This window comes from Oreochromis niloticus, linkage group LG7, assembly GCF_001858045.2.
Source record: "Oreochromis niloticus isolate F11D_XX linkage group LG7, O_niloticus_UMD_NMBU, whole genome shotgun sequence".
Classification (NCBI taxonomy): Eukaryota; Metazoa; Chordata; class Actinopteri; order Cichliformes; family Cichlidae; genus Oreochromis; species Oreochromis niloticus.
Window position 1 is genome coordinate 34,723,819 of NC_031972.2, and position 18,141 is coordinate 34,741,959.

Sequence of the window (18,141 nt, forward strand, 5' to 3'; positions counted from 1 at the left end):
CTGAGCAGGAACGTCTTTACCTTCACTGAAGAATTAGTGCAATTGTTAGAACTGGAGTACTAGAGGGTTTTCTTTTATTTTTAAAAACCATTCACTGAAAGAAAGCAATAAATCACCATGAAAACACCTCAATGCACACAAAACTGTATAGATATATATAGAGAGAGATCAAAAGTTTAAGACTTGAAAAATGGCATAAAATCATATTTTGCATGGTTTGATATGCAACAAGAAGAAATGGGAGTGAGACCAAACATTTTTTTTGAGCATGCAATCTATTGAAAACACGCTTAAACTGAAACAGGCTTTTTACAGCTGATCAAAAGTTTAGGACCACACTTCCAAAAAAACCCCATAAACCCCTCCAAAACAGAAATCGAAGTTCCAAACATGAACTCAGGAATGAGTTGTCCATTTTTGTAAACTTTTGCCATCCATCCCCAAAGGTTCTGGATTGGATTTAGATCAGGGGAACACGCTGGATGGTCCAAAAGAGTGATGTTATTCAGACTCAGAAGGGTAAATTAATTCAAATTAAATCAAACCGAAATAAATTCCTAAAAACAACAAAGAAACTTCTTGTAAAAAAATAAATAGTTTTTCATTCCACTGATTGATTTACTGCCTGGCTTTGCTCCTGGGATTCATCCGGTTTGTCGGGTTAGAAAGTTGCCACATAGAGTAGAGATCTGTCAGTCACTACATGCTTCCACACCTTAAACACAATAACACACACATTCTTTACTTAAGTAGAAGTGAAGATATGTGTATTTAAAAAAATGCTCTGGTGAAAGTCAAAGTACTGAATCAAGTAAAAGTGAAAAAGTACCAACTCTGAAATGTACTCAAAGTAATTACGTAAAAAGTAGCTCTTTAAATGACAATGCTATCAGACATTATTATGCAAAGCTAACTGAACCTCATGCTGTATTAATATAATAATAAAATAATATTAATGCATGGAAGTATGAGTGGGATTCAGCAGGTGGAGGAACCCCAAGTTCAGTTGCAGTAGCTCAGTGTGGGGACAAGAATCGCTGCTCAATCATTTCTACTGTGAGCTCCAGCAGGAGGTCTTAGCGCACAGCCTGTGATCACAGCTAAATTCAAAAATATTTCATGAGCTATCTGGGCTGATGTCCTTCCCCTACACTCACAGCATACAGTTAAATTCAGTGAGTGAATCTCATCATCAGCTTATGTTTGAATTCATCTTTGCATCTCTCATTCAGTGAAATCCAGCAGCTGGACCTTTAACTCGCAGACACGGTGTGGCTAATAGTTTGTGTGTTTGCTGATTTATGTTGAGCTGATAGAAACGTGCTTGCTCCTCTTCAGTGCTGTACTGCAAACACAGCTTATCAACATCTGCACAAAAAAGTGCCGTTCAGGATTGTCCCAACCTGATCCAAACCCCCAGTTTATGGTGCTATGATAATGCATAAGTTATGTGGGGGTTTTTTTTTGCCTCTTTCATCTTTTTGAATGTGAGACGCCTCACTGATGGATACACTAATAAATTTGTCTATTTATTATTGTTACCTCCTTTTAACCTCACATCAGTTTGAAGACTCACAGTAAAAACTTCCCTCAAATGAATTCAAGCTAAAGTAATGAGCCTGATTTGAAAAAGTAAAGAATAAAAATAAAAGGTTGACAGAAAAATGAATACTCAAGTAGAAATACCTGAAAATTCTACTTAAGTATAGTGACAAATTATTCCTACTTCATTTCACTACACACCTCGGGCAAAAACAAATATGAAACTGAGGAAAAAATTATGCTTTTCTAAGGTGATAAATATCTGAAAGCCCCAAAGACAGAGGCGGGGTCTTAAAGTGGACGGATGAGTGCATACCTGCTGTAACAGAAACTGTCACAAGAGTGTCAGACTGCAGCAGAGCCACCATGGATACAGAAATGGTAAGCTGAGGTTTCTTCTGTTTTAGTTTTTTATAGCAGCTGTTCTTTTATTGTGACTGTGGAGCTGCTGCTTCAAGGCAAAGGCTGGTGCTGTCCAGGGGTTTTTGTTATTGGAGAGGGACACGGCTCTCCAAAAGTCTGAAATCTGTGGGAGAATTCTGCACTGGCAAAAATGCTGGAACCTCCAAAGAAAAAAAATATTGTTTTAAAATAGAACTTTAAAAAAAATCATTATTAGTATTATTATTATTATTTTTAATTTTTTACAATTTTCCAACTTGCTGATCATGAAGCATGAATCATTCCTTGGTTTTCATTTTGGAAAGGTTCCCTTTCCACCTCCTAAAATCTAGTAAGAAAACAGAGACTTTTCCACTTTCTGTCACCGTTTGATTTTAGTTTCAGTCAGACTGTCCTGACATCCTGATTCTCAACATTTCATTAAGTTTTCTGTGCAGATGACACCTTTTTGTTTCTTTTGAACTTTTCTGTCCTTCCTTTTGCACTTTTACCACAGGACGCCATCGCCACCCTGAACACGTTGCAGGTCTATGCTGCCGCCCTGAAGGAGCTGCGGAGCAAATGTCACCTGCAGCTAAAGACCATGAGAGGCTTCCTGGAACGAGCCGGCCTCACGGTGAGCCAATCAAAGCAGCAGTGACATCAGAGATTACACACAGTTACAGTAATTATCGCCTTCAGTCTTACCTGAACTACACGTGTGTTCTTGTATGCATATCAAAGGTGGATGAACTTGACCGTCTCAACATCATTCATGTGACCGGAACAAAGGGCAAGGTGAGCTGACATTTAGCTGTTCTTTATATCAGAAAGGTCCTTTCTGTGGATTCATTAGAATTAAGTTCAATTCAATTTCATTTATATAACACCAAATGACACCACAAGGGGCTTTATACTACAAGGTAAAACCCTACAATACAGAGAAACCTCAACAATCATATGACCCCCTTTGAGGAAGCACTTGGCAACAGTGGGAAGAAAAAACTCCCTTTTAACAGGAAGAAACTTCTGGCAGAACCAGGTTCAGAGAGGAGCAGCCATCCGCTGCAACTTGTTAGGGTTGAGGGGACGAAGACAGGACAAAGGACACACATAAGAAGGACCTCATGTTTATTTACACACAGAAATCTCCCATTTGTCTTCCACAAAAAATAAAGAAAATCTCTGAAACAAATTCATGTGCTGTGTAAAAATCAGAACATAAAAGCTATGTGAGAAGAGTGTGTGGTATATAAGGTATATGGCTTTAAATTTTATATAGCACACATTTACATCATGAATCCAGACAATGACTGTTTGTCTTTCAGGGCTCGACATGTGCGTTCACTGAGCAGATTTTAAGAAATTGTGGCTTCCGCACAGGATTTTTCAGGTAAACCATGGTGCTTACTTACTCAGGTGGTTACCGCAGTGTTATTGCATAAAAACATGCTTTGTTTCAGATTTCTGTGCAGTCCTTGGAAAGGTTTAAATAAGCTATAAAACACAAATACACGCCCATACTTCTATACAGTCTTTTCTTACCCTACATTTTAATGTACCAGCTGTCCAGATGTCGGGGTTGTGCTCTTCTCAAGTAGTCTGAACAGTAAAATGGGTTGTTTAGTTTCTGTAATCAGATTACTCTGATATCTTGAGCAGTTTGAACATACACACACAGAAGGAATTGGATGTAGACACTGACTGGTAATAACAGGCTTCAAGTATTTTCCAAAGACCTGAACATGCATTCTTGGGTGCAGCTCTCCACATCTGGTCCAAGTGACAGAGAGGATTCGGATCAACGGGCAGCCAATTGGAAAAGAGCTCTTCACCAAATACTTCTGGCAGATATACAGACGGCTCGATGAAACGAAGGTGGGTATGAAAAGAGAAAATAGAAAACTAAAATGCCACCTGACACCGCCCTGTCCACTGGACCAAATGTGACACACCTTTATGGTGATCTAGTTCTGGTAATAACCTGCCAACCCGAGAACCCGAGTTTTGTTATAGGAACAATATCTCTAAAACTGGGCAAATCACACCAAACCTTTCTAAATTGAAAGGCAAATGATGTAAATTTAATTTTGGGGATGAACTGACTTTTTAATGTGGATTCAAAGCTCTTAAAGGTACTTTCTGTACCGTATTTTTCGGACCATAAGGCGCACCGGATTATAAGGCGCACTGTCAATAAACGGGTCTGTTTTCAAACATAAGGTGCACCAGATTATAAGGCGCATTAAGTGAAACAAAACAGTCAGATAAGTCAAACTTTGCTCAACTCATTCTTCTTGCTTTTTTCACTTCCATACCATTGATTCAGTAATGTTGAATTCTCTCGCAGCTGCTCTATTCCTGTGTTGTTGAAGTATATTAATGACTAACCTCATATTGTCGGTGGATTATCTCAGTTGTTCTCCTGACTGAAGTTTGGTCATTCACAGCATCCTGCCATGCGATTGCATTTGTCCCTAACCATCGGGAACCCTCATGTTCCCATGTGGAAAAAAGTTAGTGTTTATCCTCCAGCTTCACTGTATTTATGTTATGCTAACATAGCTGTGTTGCGAGCAATCACATAGCACATCATCATATACCAGCTAGCCTATGGCGTTATTTTTGTGCCACTATTCTGAGCGCACGTAAAAAAACATTTGAGCGCATGTAAAAAAAATTTGCAGGTGCAAGTGTTGCATTTTGAGAAGAAATTTATTTCGAGCGAAGAAAAGCTAAATTTGAGTGAACAAAACTCATTGCTGCGTGCAAAAAATGTATTTCAGTGTTTGCTATTATCCATCACACACAATAGCAGCCCCTCTCGCTCAGTTTTTGCATTTGCGCTTGCTCGCAATGTGTTGCTTGCGCTCTCAACATTTCTGCCCGTGCACGCTCAACTCTTTCTGTACACCGTTATATTTGTGCCACAAAACCAGCCAATCACAGACTTGGATGCAAAAAAATCTGATTGGCTGTTTTCGTCTCCAATCAGCTCGAAATGACGAAATGCAATATCTCAGAATCCATTTCATCCAAAACTCAAACGAGGAACACAGAGTGGCGGAGTTTGAAATATTACTCTTTCTGGGTCACAAAATAAACTTTTAAGATATTTTCATGTGAGAATGGTACCGTGTAAACTTCAAATATCTGCTCAATTTATCAAGACATCACATATTTCCATAAGTGCTCTAATGTTTTCGGAGATGCCTGTTACCCACCAGCTGACTGCATAGCTGTACTGGCCATGCCCGGTGGGCCGATGGTGATTTTTCATTTTTATGTTTGTTTTTGTAACGGTATAAACAATGAAAGGTGGTGGATTAGCCAATTGGTCATGATCAACTCTGGGCTGGACCAATTACAATACATCCGTATTGAGGGGAGAAGGAACACGATTCGTCCCGTACTTCAGCAGAATGAAAAAGACACAAAGCTGGAGTTATTCTGTCTTTACGCTGTCAGCTGCCTTTTCTTCTCTCATTCTCTCCCCTCCCTCTCCTGTTGCTGCTTCAGTTATGAAACTGATCGATGATCAGCTGATCGTCTCTCTTGTTTGTTTATCGCCCACTTTGCCCCAGAAAGAAGAAACCAGCGAATGTTGCGCAAAACAACAGCAGCACGTTCAAGCTTGATAAGCTGTTGTTATAATTTATTTAATATTACCTTCTAGTATCAGCTGATGTTTGCTGGAGCCACGGCTGTAAAAGCTGCTGGTCATGATATCGGTTTGGATATGTGGTGAGAGGGAAACATGAAGGTGATACAAATCATACATATATACCAACAAGACAGTGTACATCACTATCACAACAGCATTTGTTTTAGTTCAAAGGCTTTATGATTTTTCCTATAATACCTGGTGGTGTAGTCGGCCGATTTTTTTGTCAGTTCAGCATTATATATTATGTTTAACCCAAGTGACCACCCGGTCAGCTGGTGGGTAACAGGCATCTCTGAAAACAGCTGACAGCGTAAAGACAGAATAACTCCAGCTTTGTGTCTTTTTCATTCTGCTGAAGTACGGGACGAATCGTGTTCCTTTTCCGCTCAATACGGATGTATTGTAATTGGTCCAGCCCAGAGTTGATCATGACCAATTGGCTAATCCACCACCTTTCATTGTTTATACCGTTACAAAAACAAACATAAAAATGAAAAATCACCATCGGCCCACCGGGCATGGCCAGTACAGCTATGCAGTCAGCTGGTGGGTAACAGGCATCTCCGAAAACATTAGAGCACTTATGCAAATATGTGATGTCTTGCTAAATCGAGCAGATATTTGAAGTTTACACAGCACCATTCTCGCATGAAAATATCTTAAAAGTTTATTTTGTGACCCAGAAAGAGTAATATTTCAAACTCTGCCACTCTGTGTTCCTCCGCCACTGCCTCGTTTGAGTTTTGGATGAAATGGATTCTGAGATATTGCATTTCGTCATTTCGAGCTGATTGGAGACGAAAACAGCCAATCGGATTTTTTTGCATCCAAGTCTGTGATTGGCTGGTTTTGTGGCACAAATATAACGGTGTACAGAAAGAGTTGAGCGCGCACGGGCAGAAATGTTGAGAGCGCAAGCAACACATTGCAAGCAAGCGCAAATGCAAAAACTGAGCGAGAGGGGCTGCTATTGTGTGTGTGTGTGTGTGTGTGTGTGTGTGTGTGTGTGTGTGTGTGTGTGTGTGTGGTTAATAGCAAACACTGAAATACATTTTTTGCACGCAGCAATGAGTTTTGTTCACTCAAATTTAGCTTTTCTTTGCTTGAAATAAATTTCTCCTCAAAATGCAACACTTGAACCTGCAAATGTTTTTTACGTGCGCTCAAATTTTTTTTTATGTGCGCTCAGAATAGTGGCACAAAAATAACGCCATACTAGCCCAACTTCAGTAACCCTACAAACGTCACTGCTGTTTAGTTTTCTGTCTTCATTTATGTTGGAAGTGATAGCAGAGCTGTACGTTTTAATTTTTTCAGAAATCTCTGTCAGAACATGCTATATCATGTTTAGGTGGAAACTAGCGAGTTAACTTCCTGTTAACTTCTAACTCTGTTAAATTTAATAAATTCTGTTTTCATGGATGCCTGGATGTTAAACTTAATTGCTACACCTGGTAAAGCAGCAACGCTGATGATTTTATTAAAGATGAAAGAGTTTAGACAGTTTTTAACTCTCAGTGATGTTGCAGTGTTCGTTTGACTTTGGGACCTGAAGCACACGGAGTTTTGGACCCAGATTACCCCGAGTCCGCGAGGCTCCTGACTACAGTAGCCGTAATGCTCCAGCAATCCATCAAGCGGTGCGGCTTTGTAGCTTACCAAAGTCATACTAAAACATTTTTTTTGACAGATTTTTGAGTGCCGTGTACCACATAAAATCGGTTCGAGGTCAGTTAGCACAACCAGAATTCATACATAAGATGCACCAGATTATACACTGCCAATTTTTGAGAAAATTGAAGGATTTTAAGTGCGCCTTATAGTGCGGAAAATACAGTAATTACCCACCACAAATTTTTACCACAGCTTTCGATCTCTCTAACATAATACAGACATGCTTTAGATATGAAAATCAGACCAGCCCCTTCTTCACTTCTGTTACTTCTGGAAGGTTTCAAAGTATTTTTAAACTCTGGAATTTAAAATAAGTGACTTTAAATGATGTTAAGATTTTAACTGAGAGTGAGCAAGATAGACCGGATTAGAAAATGAGTGCATCAGAGGGACAGTGCAGGATATATTGGACAAAGGATGATAATATGGAGCTGCCAGGCAGGAGGAGAAGAGGAAGACCACAAAGAAGATTCATGGATGAAGTGAAGGAGGGCATGTGGAGGGTTGGTGTAACAGAGGAGGATGCTGGGATAGGGTGAGATGGAGGCAGATGATCCACTGTGGTGAACCCTGAACAATTCAGTTGAAAACAGAAGGAGAAGAAGCCATCAAGGCTTTTAATAAATTTGAGATCGTATTTGAAAGGTAACATCTTAAAATTAATTAAAATAAAACTCTCAGACGGGCCACTGATAACCTGATGTGATCATTTGGAAAAAAATAAGATGAATATATCATCTTTGGTGTATAAACAAACAGACTGATGATTCTTTACTTTTTCCTTTGACCCATCAGGATGCTAACGGAGGGACGATGCCGACATATTTTGGTATCCTCACCATCTTGGCCTTCCATATCTTCCTTCAGGAGAAGGTACACTGTCAAAAGCAGCCAGAAAATGTTTATATGGAATTTATTCCTGACACATGTTATGTACTCATTTATCTGACTTACATGCAGGCAGTGGTGCAGGTCTTATTTACTATAAACACTCCTTGGATCTAAATGGCTCTTTGTCTTTGCTCAGGTGGATTTAGCTGTGATTGAAGTTGGTATTGGAGGAGCGTACGACAACACCAACATAATACGGTGAGATTTAAACTTAGCACAGCATAAGTCTTTAGCATAACATGCGAAATATCACAAACAATGGAAAAGCTTCCAAATCAAAACACAAACTAACGCCTTTTGGTGAAATGGTACCAAGTGGACACATTTAAAAAGCCTTTGTCATAAGAATCACTGGAGTCTGTCTGTCTTTATACAGTTTTTGCACCACTTTATGCAACATTACATCTTTTTTTTATTTTATTTTTTTTTACAGTATTTACATTTCTTATTTATATTAGATTTTTGTTGTTGTTGCTGTTTTTTCCAAACATAATTTGCTCAGTGTGACTCTTTGGGTACACAGACCATTTATTTGTGTTGTACAGAGAAATTTGATCAGTGTACAGTCTCGGTTGTCACTATCATGCCTGTGTGTTTCGACAGGAGGCCGTGGGTGTGTGGCATCTCGTTCCTGGACATAGACCACACTGATATTCTGGGAGACACCATCGAAAAGATCGCCTGGCACAAAGCGGGCATATTCAAGGTGTGTTCACAGTAGTGAGTGAGTCACTGATTCAGTCTGAATGCGTGCTTTTTTTAGTAATGCTGCATATTTGTGTTTGCAGCCTGGAGTCCCCGCCTTCACCATCAGACAGCCAGAGGGCGCCATGCCCGTGCTCGAGCAACGGGCCAAAGAGATCGGGGTAAGTCCACTTTCAGTCAGATCACACAGGAAAGTGAAGCTTCAACTTTCTATAACTCTCTCTAACCTGTTGTTGCAGTGTCCACTGTGGATGTGTCCACAGCTGGAGGACTACCAGGCGGAATGTAAACCTTTGCACCTGGGCCTTGCAGGACAGCACCAGCGCTCCAACGCCTCCCTCGCCCTCCAGCTGAGTCACACCTGGCTTCAGATGAGGGGTCTACCAGGTTGGGCTTATGTTTAAATATATGTCCAAAAATAAATTAATAAATATTACAAAATAATGCAAATAACAACTGCAAGCTTTGGTCAGTGTACCTTCAATGTACCGGCCCTCTCTGAACAGATAACAGCTTACCCTACATCACTGTTAACAACGGCAGGATGCTTCAGGCGACTGCCTTCACTCCCAGCCCCATGATGGTGAAAGGTGAGTTCCGCAGAGCCAATCAGACAACAACAGGACCCAGCCGAGGCCAGCTGAGGTAACAGTGAATGTGTTTACTCTCAGGGTTGGCAGATACCGAGTGGCCCGGCAGGAGCCAGACCCTAAAACGTGGAGCGGTCACCTACTTCCTGGATGGAGCTCACACCCTACACAGCATCCAGGCCTGTGCTCAGTGGTTTAGAGAGACTGCAGCTGAGCACGAGAGGAACGCCAGGTGAGCTAAAAAAAAAAAAAAGATAAGAAGAATTTTTAATTAAACGTTTAGCCCGGTCCCCGTTGTTAACAAAATGGACCAGAGAGTGTGTTCCAGTTGTTGGTGGATCTACAGGAATATTTTTACATCAAATGCTATGTGATGTGACACTTTGATGTGTTTGTGTTTTAGTGGCCCTGTGGCCAGAGTTTTACTGTTCAACGTTACAGGAGAGAGAGACGCAGCTGCTTTCCTTAAACTCCTGGTTGTGAGTAGTTTTTTGAACCTGAATGCATTTGTGGGTATGTTGGCATGGACGTGATTGTACTTATAGAGTTGTAAAACAATTTTTTTTTGCTATTTCTTGTTTCTTTCCAGCCGTGCCACTTTGACTTTGCTGTGTTCTGCCCATGCATCGCTGAAGTCGGCACTTCCAATAGTGAGTTCGCTGAATCTTTTTGCACCTGTACAGATCGTTCTATATAAAATCAGTTTGGACACTGGATCTGAGTGTCCAGAGGTGTGCAGGTGTAATCTAATTCTATCTGATGCACATTTTTAGTTTTTTCTTGTCTGGAGTTTGTGTTGGAGTCTGTTTCCAGATGGAGATTATCCAAGAAGAGCTGGTTTTATCCAGTGAATGATTCTGAACCAAAAACTTTGAAGTTATTCTTTCACCTTATTCTTCCTCCTCAGTTCAGGAGAAGAAGTTTGACATGTCTGTGGAGGAGATGCTGAGTCGCTGCTTGGACAATGAGAGGATCTGGCGCCTCCATAACCACCAGGATGACAACAGAGATAATCTGCTGCTGATAGAGGACAGCCTTCCTCGTTTACCTGAGAACAGAGGGGACACCTTGGTATTCCCGTGCATCTTCAGCGCCCTCCAGTGGATCACACATGGCAGGAACTCAGTGCTGTCTGACCAGGCCAAGACGACGCTCCCGGTTAAACCGAGCGTCACGGCCAAAGCTGCTTCTCTCCGCGAAGCTAGCGATATCCAGGTACTCATCACTGGAAGCCTTTACCTGGTGGGAGGAGCTCTCAAATACCTCGACCCAGCTTCCTCCAAGTGAACAGAAGTGTTTTGTATTTGCACAACTGCGAGAGATTTGCTTCCAGGGAAGAGGGTTGTTTGTGGTTTTAGTTTTTCCTGACTTATTTTCCTGAATTTGATTATTTTGTCTGTGACCAAGGTATGAAGGTGATTTTACTTTTTGGATGCTAATCATAAACAACGTTTGAGTATATTTTTGTAACAGTGGCCAAAACTCAAGTTTGTAAGTTTGACTGGATTGCAAATAAATGATCTTTTAATGATCTTTTTAAAATGTAAAGTTTTTGATCACAGACTGGATAACGTTGCCTTCAAAGCTTTTCTCTTATTTGCATCACTAAATTCATCGGCTTCCTCGTTGGTTCCAAGTCACAAAGTTTTGCAAGCTGGAGTCCATGGGTCATTTTGACCTTGAGTCTCAGTATTTGATCAGAGTAAACATGAAACTGGACTATATGCTGTGATACACGGACGTAAGATGACATTCTGCTGACCTGCAAACGTTTTCACTAACCCATCCAAATGATTGAATTCAGGTGTTCCAATTATTTCCGTGACCACAGGTGTATCAAGTCAAGCACCAAGGCATGCAGACTGCATGTTCTCTGCAGTGATGAGTCAAGCTTGTCTTTTTGGAAATCTGATGTATGAACCTAAAATACTGAGCTGGTTTAAAAAAAATGCTTACAAACCTAAACTGAAAAAAGCAATGGGAAAATGAAAAGGTGCCAAACAAGTGCAAAAAAAGAAAAAAAAATGGTTTAACACGCAAGGTTCCACATATGATGTGGGGTAATACTGAGGTACAAATAGTACATTAAAAGTAGTGATGGGGAAAAACAAAAAGGTTGAAGCTTCTAAACCAAAGGAACCATGACAAAACAGCACAATATAAAACAAGGTAAAAGTTTGAAAAAAAGAAATAAAGTACTGAAGTCCAAACTTTTCATGTAGTGCAGAAACAAATAGTTTTTTACCCTGAGACGTAAAAGCAGCTTCAGAGCTGCTTGATTTGTGTCGGTTTCATGATAATTTTTAAGTTCTTGTTTTGCCTCTTGTCCTCCTTTTTTCTTTATGCACTTCGTCTTCTACCTTCTTCTACCTTTTTTTGTATTTGCACTTTGTTTTCTTGCTTTATTTTGTCTTTCATGCCCCATTGACAGATAGTTTTTCCTTTTGCTTTCAAGCACCTTTCTTTGTTACGGTATTGGTGACAGTCCCCATGAGGGTCCCTGCACATCATGTGGGAGGCCAAGGTTCAATTCTCTGATAAGGCACTGTTACAATATTAACAAATATGAATTGACTCTTGAGGAAAAAAAAATCTCCAAAACACTCACATGGTATTTGTTGCCATGTAAACTACAAGTTTAAACACAAAAAGAGAAACATGGGGCACAAGACTCTGTTAGCTTTTTTACTCCTTTGTTCTTAGGGCAAACTGTTTCTGTTGTGTATTTGTCATTGTGTTTATCACACGTGGAAAACATTCTTTGTTCAAACGCAGATGGAAACAAAGTTGGTGGGTAGCTCTAGAACCAGCTCAGTTTTCAGTGGTTTCTTTCAGTCTGAAGAACAGATTTTGTTCCCCTGATCAGGAAGCAGAGTCCCATTGAACAGACTGAGTGAGCTTAACATATCAGAGCTATTTAACAAAGAAGAGATTAAAAAATGCGAGTTTCACCTACAACAATCTGAAGGAAAGAAGAATCCTCCAGACGGGAGAAAAACCATTATCGAAAAACTCTGACCAACCTCAAGCAAGACAGCTTCTCTGCATTTCACTGTCAAATCATTAAATCAAGACACTGAAAATTATATATTATATATTAATATAATTGTAATTCTGAGGCTTTTATTTCATGGTGTCTTGGAAAGCTGTAAATAATGAGAGGTTACAATAATTATAATATTGATTATTAGTAGTAGTATTCAGTTTAAAGACGTGTTTAGAATTGTTACCTTTTAGCAGCAGTATTAAAACCGTGCTGTTGATGAAGCAGTCATATCCCAGCTCACGTTTCCCCTTAAGTTTTCTTTTTTACGTTTTAAACGTTGTTTTCGCTCAAGTGTAACTCGGAAAAAAGCGAGACAACGGTAACATTTCTTCTTTTTTTACTTCGTCTTTTTGTTTGGCTCGTTGAGTTGATTGGCTTTTGTTTGGTCCAATAGTAAGAGAGAATACCACATGACCGCGAGATCCTCAACCAATGGAAGTCTCAGTGGGCGGGGTTCCGTCCTTCGTCTAACGTAAGCGTCGTTAGTAGGAAGAAGAAGCCGATTCTGGAAGCCATTACGTTGCGCACATTAACGGAGTAAATCCTACTATTTTTGCGTACAATACGCACAATTACCTGCCGTAAAGACGCTTTTCTGCACTTATGGCATCGGTGGCCAAAAAGAGAAAAATGAATTTCTCGGAGAGGGAGGTGGAAATTATAGTGGAAGAAATAGAGAAACAAAAGCACACACTGGTTAACCACTTCAATGCCGGAGTCACACACATGGCCAAGAATAACGCGTGGATGGACATCCTGAAAAAGGTGAACCAGGTCACCACCTGTCCGCGCGAGCTGCCCGAGGTGAAGAAGAAGTGGTCCGACATGAAGACGGAGGTCCGGCGGAAGGTGGCCCAAGCGCGGGCTGCCATCGAGGGAACGTCCGCGGACTGCACTCCAGTTCCCGTCATCCTCACCGCCATGCAGCAGCGGATCTGTAACCTGCTGGGAGAGGCCACCATCATCAGCCTACCTGCGGGAGACTCGGATGCTGAGATCTCCTTACCTGTAACCGTCAACGCCGCCGCCACCGTCACTCTGACGGAGGGTGAGTGCCGCACGGTGATGTACGGAAAGTGATGCGTGCCGAAAATAACTGTGCGTGTAACACTAAAAAAAACCCAAAGTGTGAAATTGTTATAAGTATTTTCTGAAACCACTGAAAATTCAGACCAAAATAGTGAATGTAAATGTTATTAAATGTAAACGTAAGCATTATAGTTTAGTTACATGTATGTTTCTACCTGAAAAGTAAATGTAAAGGTAAAAATTGGTCTAAATTAAATATTTTCAAGTATGGGTTAATATTGCATTCAAATTCAAAATACTACATGAAGTGCAAAATAACTAAAACTACGCATTAACGACACAGGCTCAATGTTTAATGTAAGTATTTTTAAATGTATTATTACATGTAAACAAAAAAGTAATAGCTTATTAAATTTACATTTAAAAGTTAATAGGTTAATTAAATCTTTTAAATAAATCTGTGAGATACATACTAAAAAGTAGGAATTACATTCAAACTGCATACAAACATAAATGTACTAAATTCTAAATGTTAAATCTCAATATTAAATGTAAATTTAAATTATTATCTATTATTATTAGATACTTTAAAACATAATATATAGTGTATAATGTATGATTATGAAAACATTAAAATATAAATGCAAAATGTTAAATCTAAATAATAAAGACAGACTGGATACTACCATAGTTAGCTATTGAAAGCCAAGTGGGCTGAAATCAACAGCAACATTTGACACCAAAAATGTAATAAATGTTAAATCCTAGTGATTACTTATTAATATTTTAATTAAATACTAATTTGGACTGTAAATATGAAATCTGATCATATGAACATAATAATACATAACAAAAATGTAACCCTAAATGTAACACTTAAATTTAGAGTTACATTTTTAAAATAAAAACTACATTGTAAAGATTTGCTGATAGTTTCATTGAGTCTTTAGCTTCTTCCTCTGGTTGTCTTTCAGCTCTTCCAGCCGGTGCCGGGACAGTCTGTGACAACTCAAAGCAGCTGCACGGTACGTTTCATTTCTTTGTAAATGTTCATACTTTACCCGTGACACTTGCAGAGCCATCAGGGTTTCTAATCACAACTCTACTGGACTGTGTGGTGTTGAACTGCTGCGCTTTAAAAGGTGCATTTTAATCACCACTAGGGATCAAATTTTAACTTTTACTATTAAATGCAAATTTTTTCTTTTTGTCTGGTTAAATGAATAAAGGTTACACTGATTCACTGCGCCGTCTTGTGATGGTGATTGGTATTACATGACAGTACAGCCAAGCCCTAATTCCGCTTCAGCTGATATTTCTTCAGCACAGTAGAAAGATGTTTCAGACATGCATTCAGAGCAATTGTTTCTTCATGTTCTTTGTAAGGCTTTTAATAAACATCTGAAACTGTTTCTTGTTTCCAGCTGAGACGACATACCACACTCTGGAGGATGGCGGCGTGGTGGAGTACTGCACCACCACTGAGGGCGATTCCGCCCCGACTGTGGTGGCCGCGGTCGAGGGTCCTGTGGAGATGCTGGCCTCGTCTTCTGCTTCCCCACCACCGCCTCAGAGTCAGGCCAAACCACAGGAGCTGAAGAGCCGCATTGCTCTGAACTCCGCCCGCCTGCTGCAGGAGCAGCGAGTCACCAACGTGCACATCCGCCAGATTGCCCAGCACCTGGAGGGCCAGAATGAGCTGCTGCAGATGATGCGACGCTCCCAGGAGGCGCAGGCGTTTGCCCAGGAGAGGCAAGCTCAGGCACTGGAGGGCACGCAGGCCGCACTGCTCGCGTTGGTGCAGATGCTCCGACCGGCTCTCAAAGACCTGAGGAAGTTTCTGCAGAGCGGGTCTGAGGCGGCGAACGCCAGTAGCTCTGTGGCGACGCCGGCGACTGGAGCAACCATTGATGGAGCGGCAATGGAGGAGCAGAGCAGGCCCAAAACACCTCCACTTCCTACACAACAGACTGAGGAGGCGCAGTAGACTCTGTGCGTGCTTGTGTGTGTGTGTGTGTGTGTGTGTGTGTGTGCGTACGTGCGTGAACCATGATTACAATTATGCCTTATGAAGAACATGTACAGAAGCAATGGAGAACTATTATTTTTATTTTTTGCCACGACTTCATGTTATTTAATACCCTGAATCTGGTTTTCTGATCTTTTTATGCAACTATTTCGTCAGCCTGATGGAAAATTAACGGGTTGGTTTTTTTAGACCGTGGCGAGCCAGGTTTGTCCGTGAGCTGCACTTTAACCAGCATGTGTTCAGACCTGAATAAAGTGAAAAAGAGGCCAAACTCTTTATGTCCTGTCACATCTCTCCTGTCCCAGGGGCAGATGTTCATGTTAAACATGGTAAAAGAAGTCAGTGTGTGAACCAATGATCCCCATGAGTCAAAAGTTGTAAACACTTATTTTCACACAGTTTTTTCTACTGTTAGATCTGTATCATGTCATAGAGAGCAGGCTTTCTATAAAATACTTGAAACACGTCCAAAGTTCCACTCATCTCTTGGTATCGTCTTCTTGTGCAGCTCTAAATTGTTTTCGGAGCTTCCATCCGCTGCAGTGCTCTTATGTTCCTCCTGTACTGTTACTCTACAGTGTGTGATGGATCTTGTCCAGTGCGTCCAAATGTTTGAGGGAGGTGATCGTGATGGCGTGCACCACAGTTCATTTCCTCTGATTGTTCACTATCAGATGCCTCAGAGGACTTCACAGCAGACCTCAGCAATGATGGTCTCACACTGGGGGATGATTTCATGGTGCAAAACTCGTTGAATGTTCAATAAAATGACAAGCTCTTGAAGGCGTGCCTTCAGGCTGGAAAACTGGATTCTGGGTGGATGTTTCGATATATACTAAATAAAGCTAACTATGAAACATAAATCATGAAGCCTACTCTAAAAAAGCCAACAGTTTGAAAGATGGAAATGGAAATAAACAGAGCAGGATGTTTTTTTCTGCTGGCTGTAGTGCTTACAACCAGCCAGCAGAGGTCAGTGTAAGTCAGAGTTTCATTACAGGTGTGTGAGCAGTGACGTTTGAGGTCCTGAGAGGGTGAAAGGAAGGAAATCCGTCTTTTAGTATCAGTATCAGATTAACTTTCACAAATGAGGACACTGTAGTACTGCAGGGTGTACTGGAGTTTAATTTGATGTTTTCATTTAAAAACCCTTAACAAATCAGTTATTCCTGAAATAATTAAAGTATTATTACTTTATAGTTCATCATTTCTACTTAGGGTTGTTTGCTGAACCTCTTTTTCCTTTTCCAGTCATGTGACCTGTCCCTAACAAAGAGAGGTATCTAAAAAAGCCCAGTAAAGCACATTTTACTATGAGTATTCCTGAGTTTAGAGCAAACATCGGCAATAGCTCCTCGACCCTGTTGGCTGCTGACACCATAAGATGAGATCCATTGATGTTAGTTCCTGATATTTATCAGTTTTTAATCGATTTTTTTAAGACGGCGTCTTCGTTTCCTGAAGCAAAGAGGGCACGAGGCAAACCACAGTTTTGTATTTAGTTTAATTAGTTTCTGTGTTAGTATTATTGCATGGGGGGCATATGTCAGAGGGAAGATTTGGGAAAGTTGATACAGGTATTACAATAAAAACAGTTTTTAAAGCAGTGACTCGCAGTCTTGCATCCAGAGTCTCAGTAAACACGTCCATCAACGTCTCATCAGGGACGTTTTTATCAAACTACTGATGTACTAAAACTACTATATTAATAGTTTACTTTTTTCAAAGGTGTAGTTTTTATTTTTATTTTAGTCAAAATGTTTTTTCACATCTGGTTATAATAACCTTGCTTATTACATAGCCAAATGGACGGTGTTTTCTGCGTTAAACCTGGTCACAAAGTTGTTAACTTTTATAAAGCTTTAAATCTTTATATGTCTAAATGTACTTGTCTAAATCAAACCTAGCTGTTTATTAAAAGTGCAAACACATTTTTCCTTTAAATATAACACTTATGACATATAGGAAAAAAATGGGAGTTGGGCTCTGAACCAGCTGCATGTGACACCCCTAACAACGCAAGCTTTGCCCCTGATGTCATTTAAACAGGTGAGTTTTTAATAAATTCATCCCTGTACAGATGTTATGATCATACGTTCCTACAGACTGAAATAGTTTGTGTATCAGGCTGTAAAAATGTTTATTCCTACTGTAACTCTAGACATTTTAACAGGGGAGTCTACGGAGGAACAACTCACTCACTCAAGTAGGACATTAGAGGAACTGCAGGTTTTTTTTGGTGTTTTACATGTTTATAGAGGCAGGTCTGTCCACAGTTAAAGCCATTAGATCTAACTGAATTTTCAGACGGTTTGATTTAGGATTTGTTCTTATATTTAGGATTAGAGCATCTGTGAAGGAAAAAAGTGGGATCTTTTGGAAATTTCTTTCTAGAATTTTGAGGAAAAAATATCTGAATTCTGACTGTGTTTTTATACTATATTTTTTTTCTATTTTTCTAAATATTCAAAATAAGTAAATAAAATTAAAATCCAAAAGAGCCCCCATTCCCTTCCAGTGGCCTTCCGCTTCATGTTTGTTTTTAACGCCGTTCTTGGCCCCTCCTCCTCTTCACATGCGCCTCTGC

General features: G+C 40.2%; 2 protein-coding genes and 1 long non-coding RNA gene across 8 annotated transcripts; 2 read left to right on the forward strand and 1 right to left on the reverse strand.

The window, feature by feature from the left end:
* Window positions 1-291: 291 nt before the first annotated feature.
* Window positions 292-11,583, forward strand: LOC100705922 (folylpolyglutamate synthase, mitochondrial). 5 transcript variants are annotated; one of them, XM_003440160.4, is made up of 15 exons: window positions 292-1,923; window positions 2,441-2,560; window positions 2,668-2,721; window positions 3,252-3,316; window positions 3,687-3,801; window positions 8,060-8,137; window positions 8,292-8,353; window positions 8,759-8,861; window positions 8,944-9,021; window positions 9,100-9,247; window positions 9,367-9,450; window positions 9,532-9,682; window positions 9,854-9,929; window positions 10,040-10,100; window positions 10,358-11,583. In XM_003440160.4, exons 1-15 carry the CDS (start codon window positions 1,909-1,911, stop codon window positions 10,735-10,737), a joined length of 1,590 nt encoding a protein of 529 aa, XP_003440208.1. In that variant the 5' UTR covers window positions 292-1,908; the 3' UTR covers window positions 10,738-11,583. The 5 variants fall into 5 exon arrangements, with proteins under 5 accessions (XP_003440208.1, XP_025764811.1, XP_013124009.1 ...); XM_025909026.1 differs by having other exon boundaries at window positions 2,441-2,721; XM_013268555.3 differs by having other exon boundaries at window positions 8,944-9,247.
* On the reverse strand, window positions 8,666-9,520 carry LOC112847379 (uncharacterized). The gene is made up of 2 exons (XR_003220893.1): window positions 9,379-9,520; window positions 8,666-9,253 (listed from the first exon to the last, which is right to left on the reverse strand). It is a non-coding gene; the product is annotated as an uncharacterized LOC112847379 (long non-coding RNA).
* Window positions 11,584-12,698: 1,115 nt separating the features above from the next.
* On the forward strand, window positions 12,699-16,447 carry naif1 (nuclear apoptosis inducing factor 1). 2 transcript variants are annotated; one of them, XM_005470548.4, is made up of 4 exons: window positions 12,699-13,544; window positions 14,500-14,550; window positions 14,950-15,517; window positions 16,133-16,447. In XM_005470548.4, exons 1-3 carry the CDS (start codon window positions 13,100-13,102, stop codon window positions 15,510-15,512), a joined length of 1,059 nt encoding a protein of 352 aa, XP_005470605.1. In that variant the 5' UTR covers window positions 12,699-13,099; the 3' UTR covers window positions 15,513-15,517; window positions 16,133-16,447. The 2 variants fall into 2 exon arrangements, with proteins under 2 accessions (XP_005470605.1, XP_005470604.1); XM_005470547.4 differs by having other exon boundaries at window positions 12,700-13,544; window positions 14,950-16,447.
* The last annotated feature ends 1,694 nt before the right edge of the window (window positions 16,448-18,141 follow it).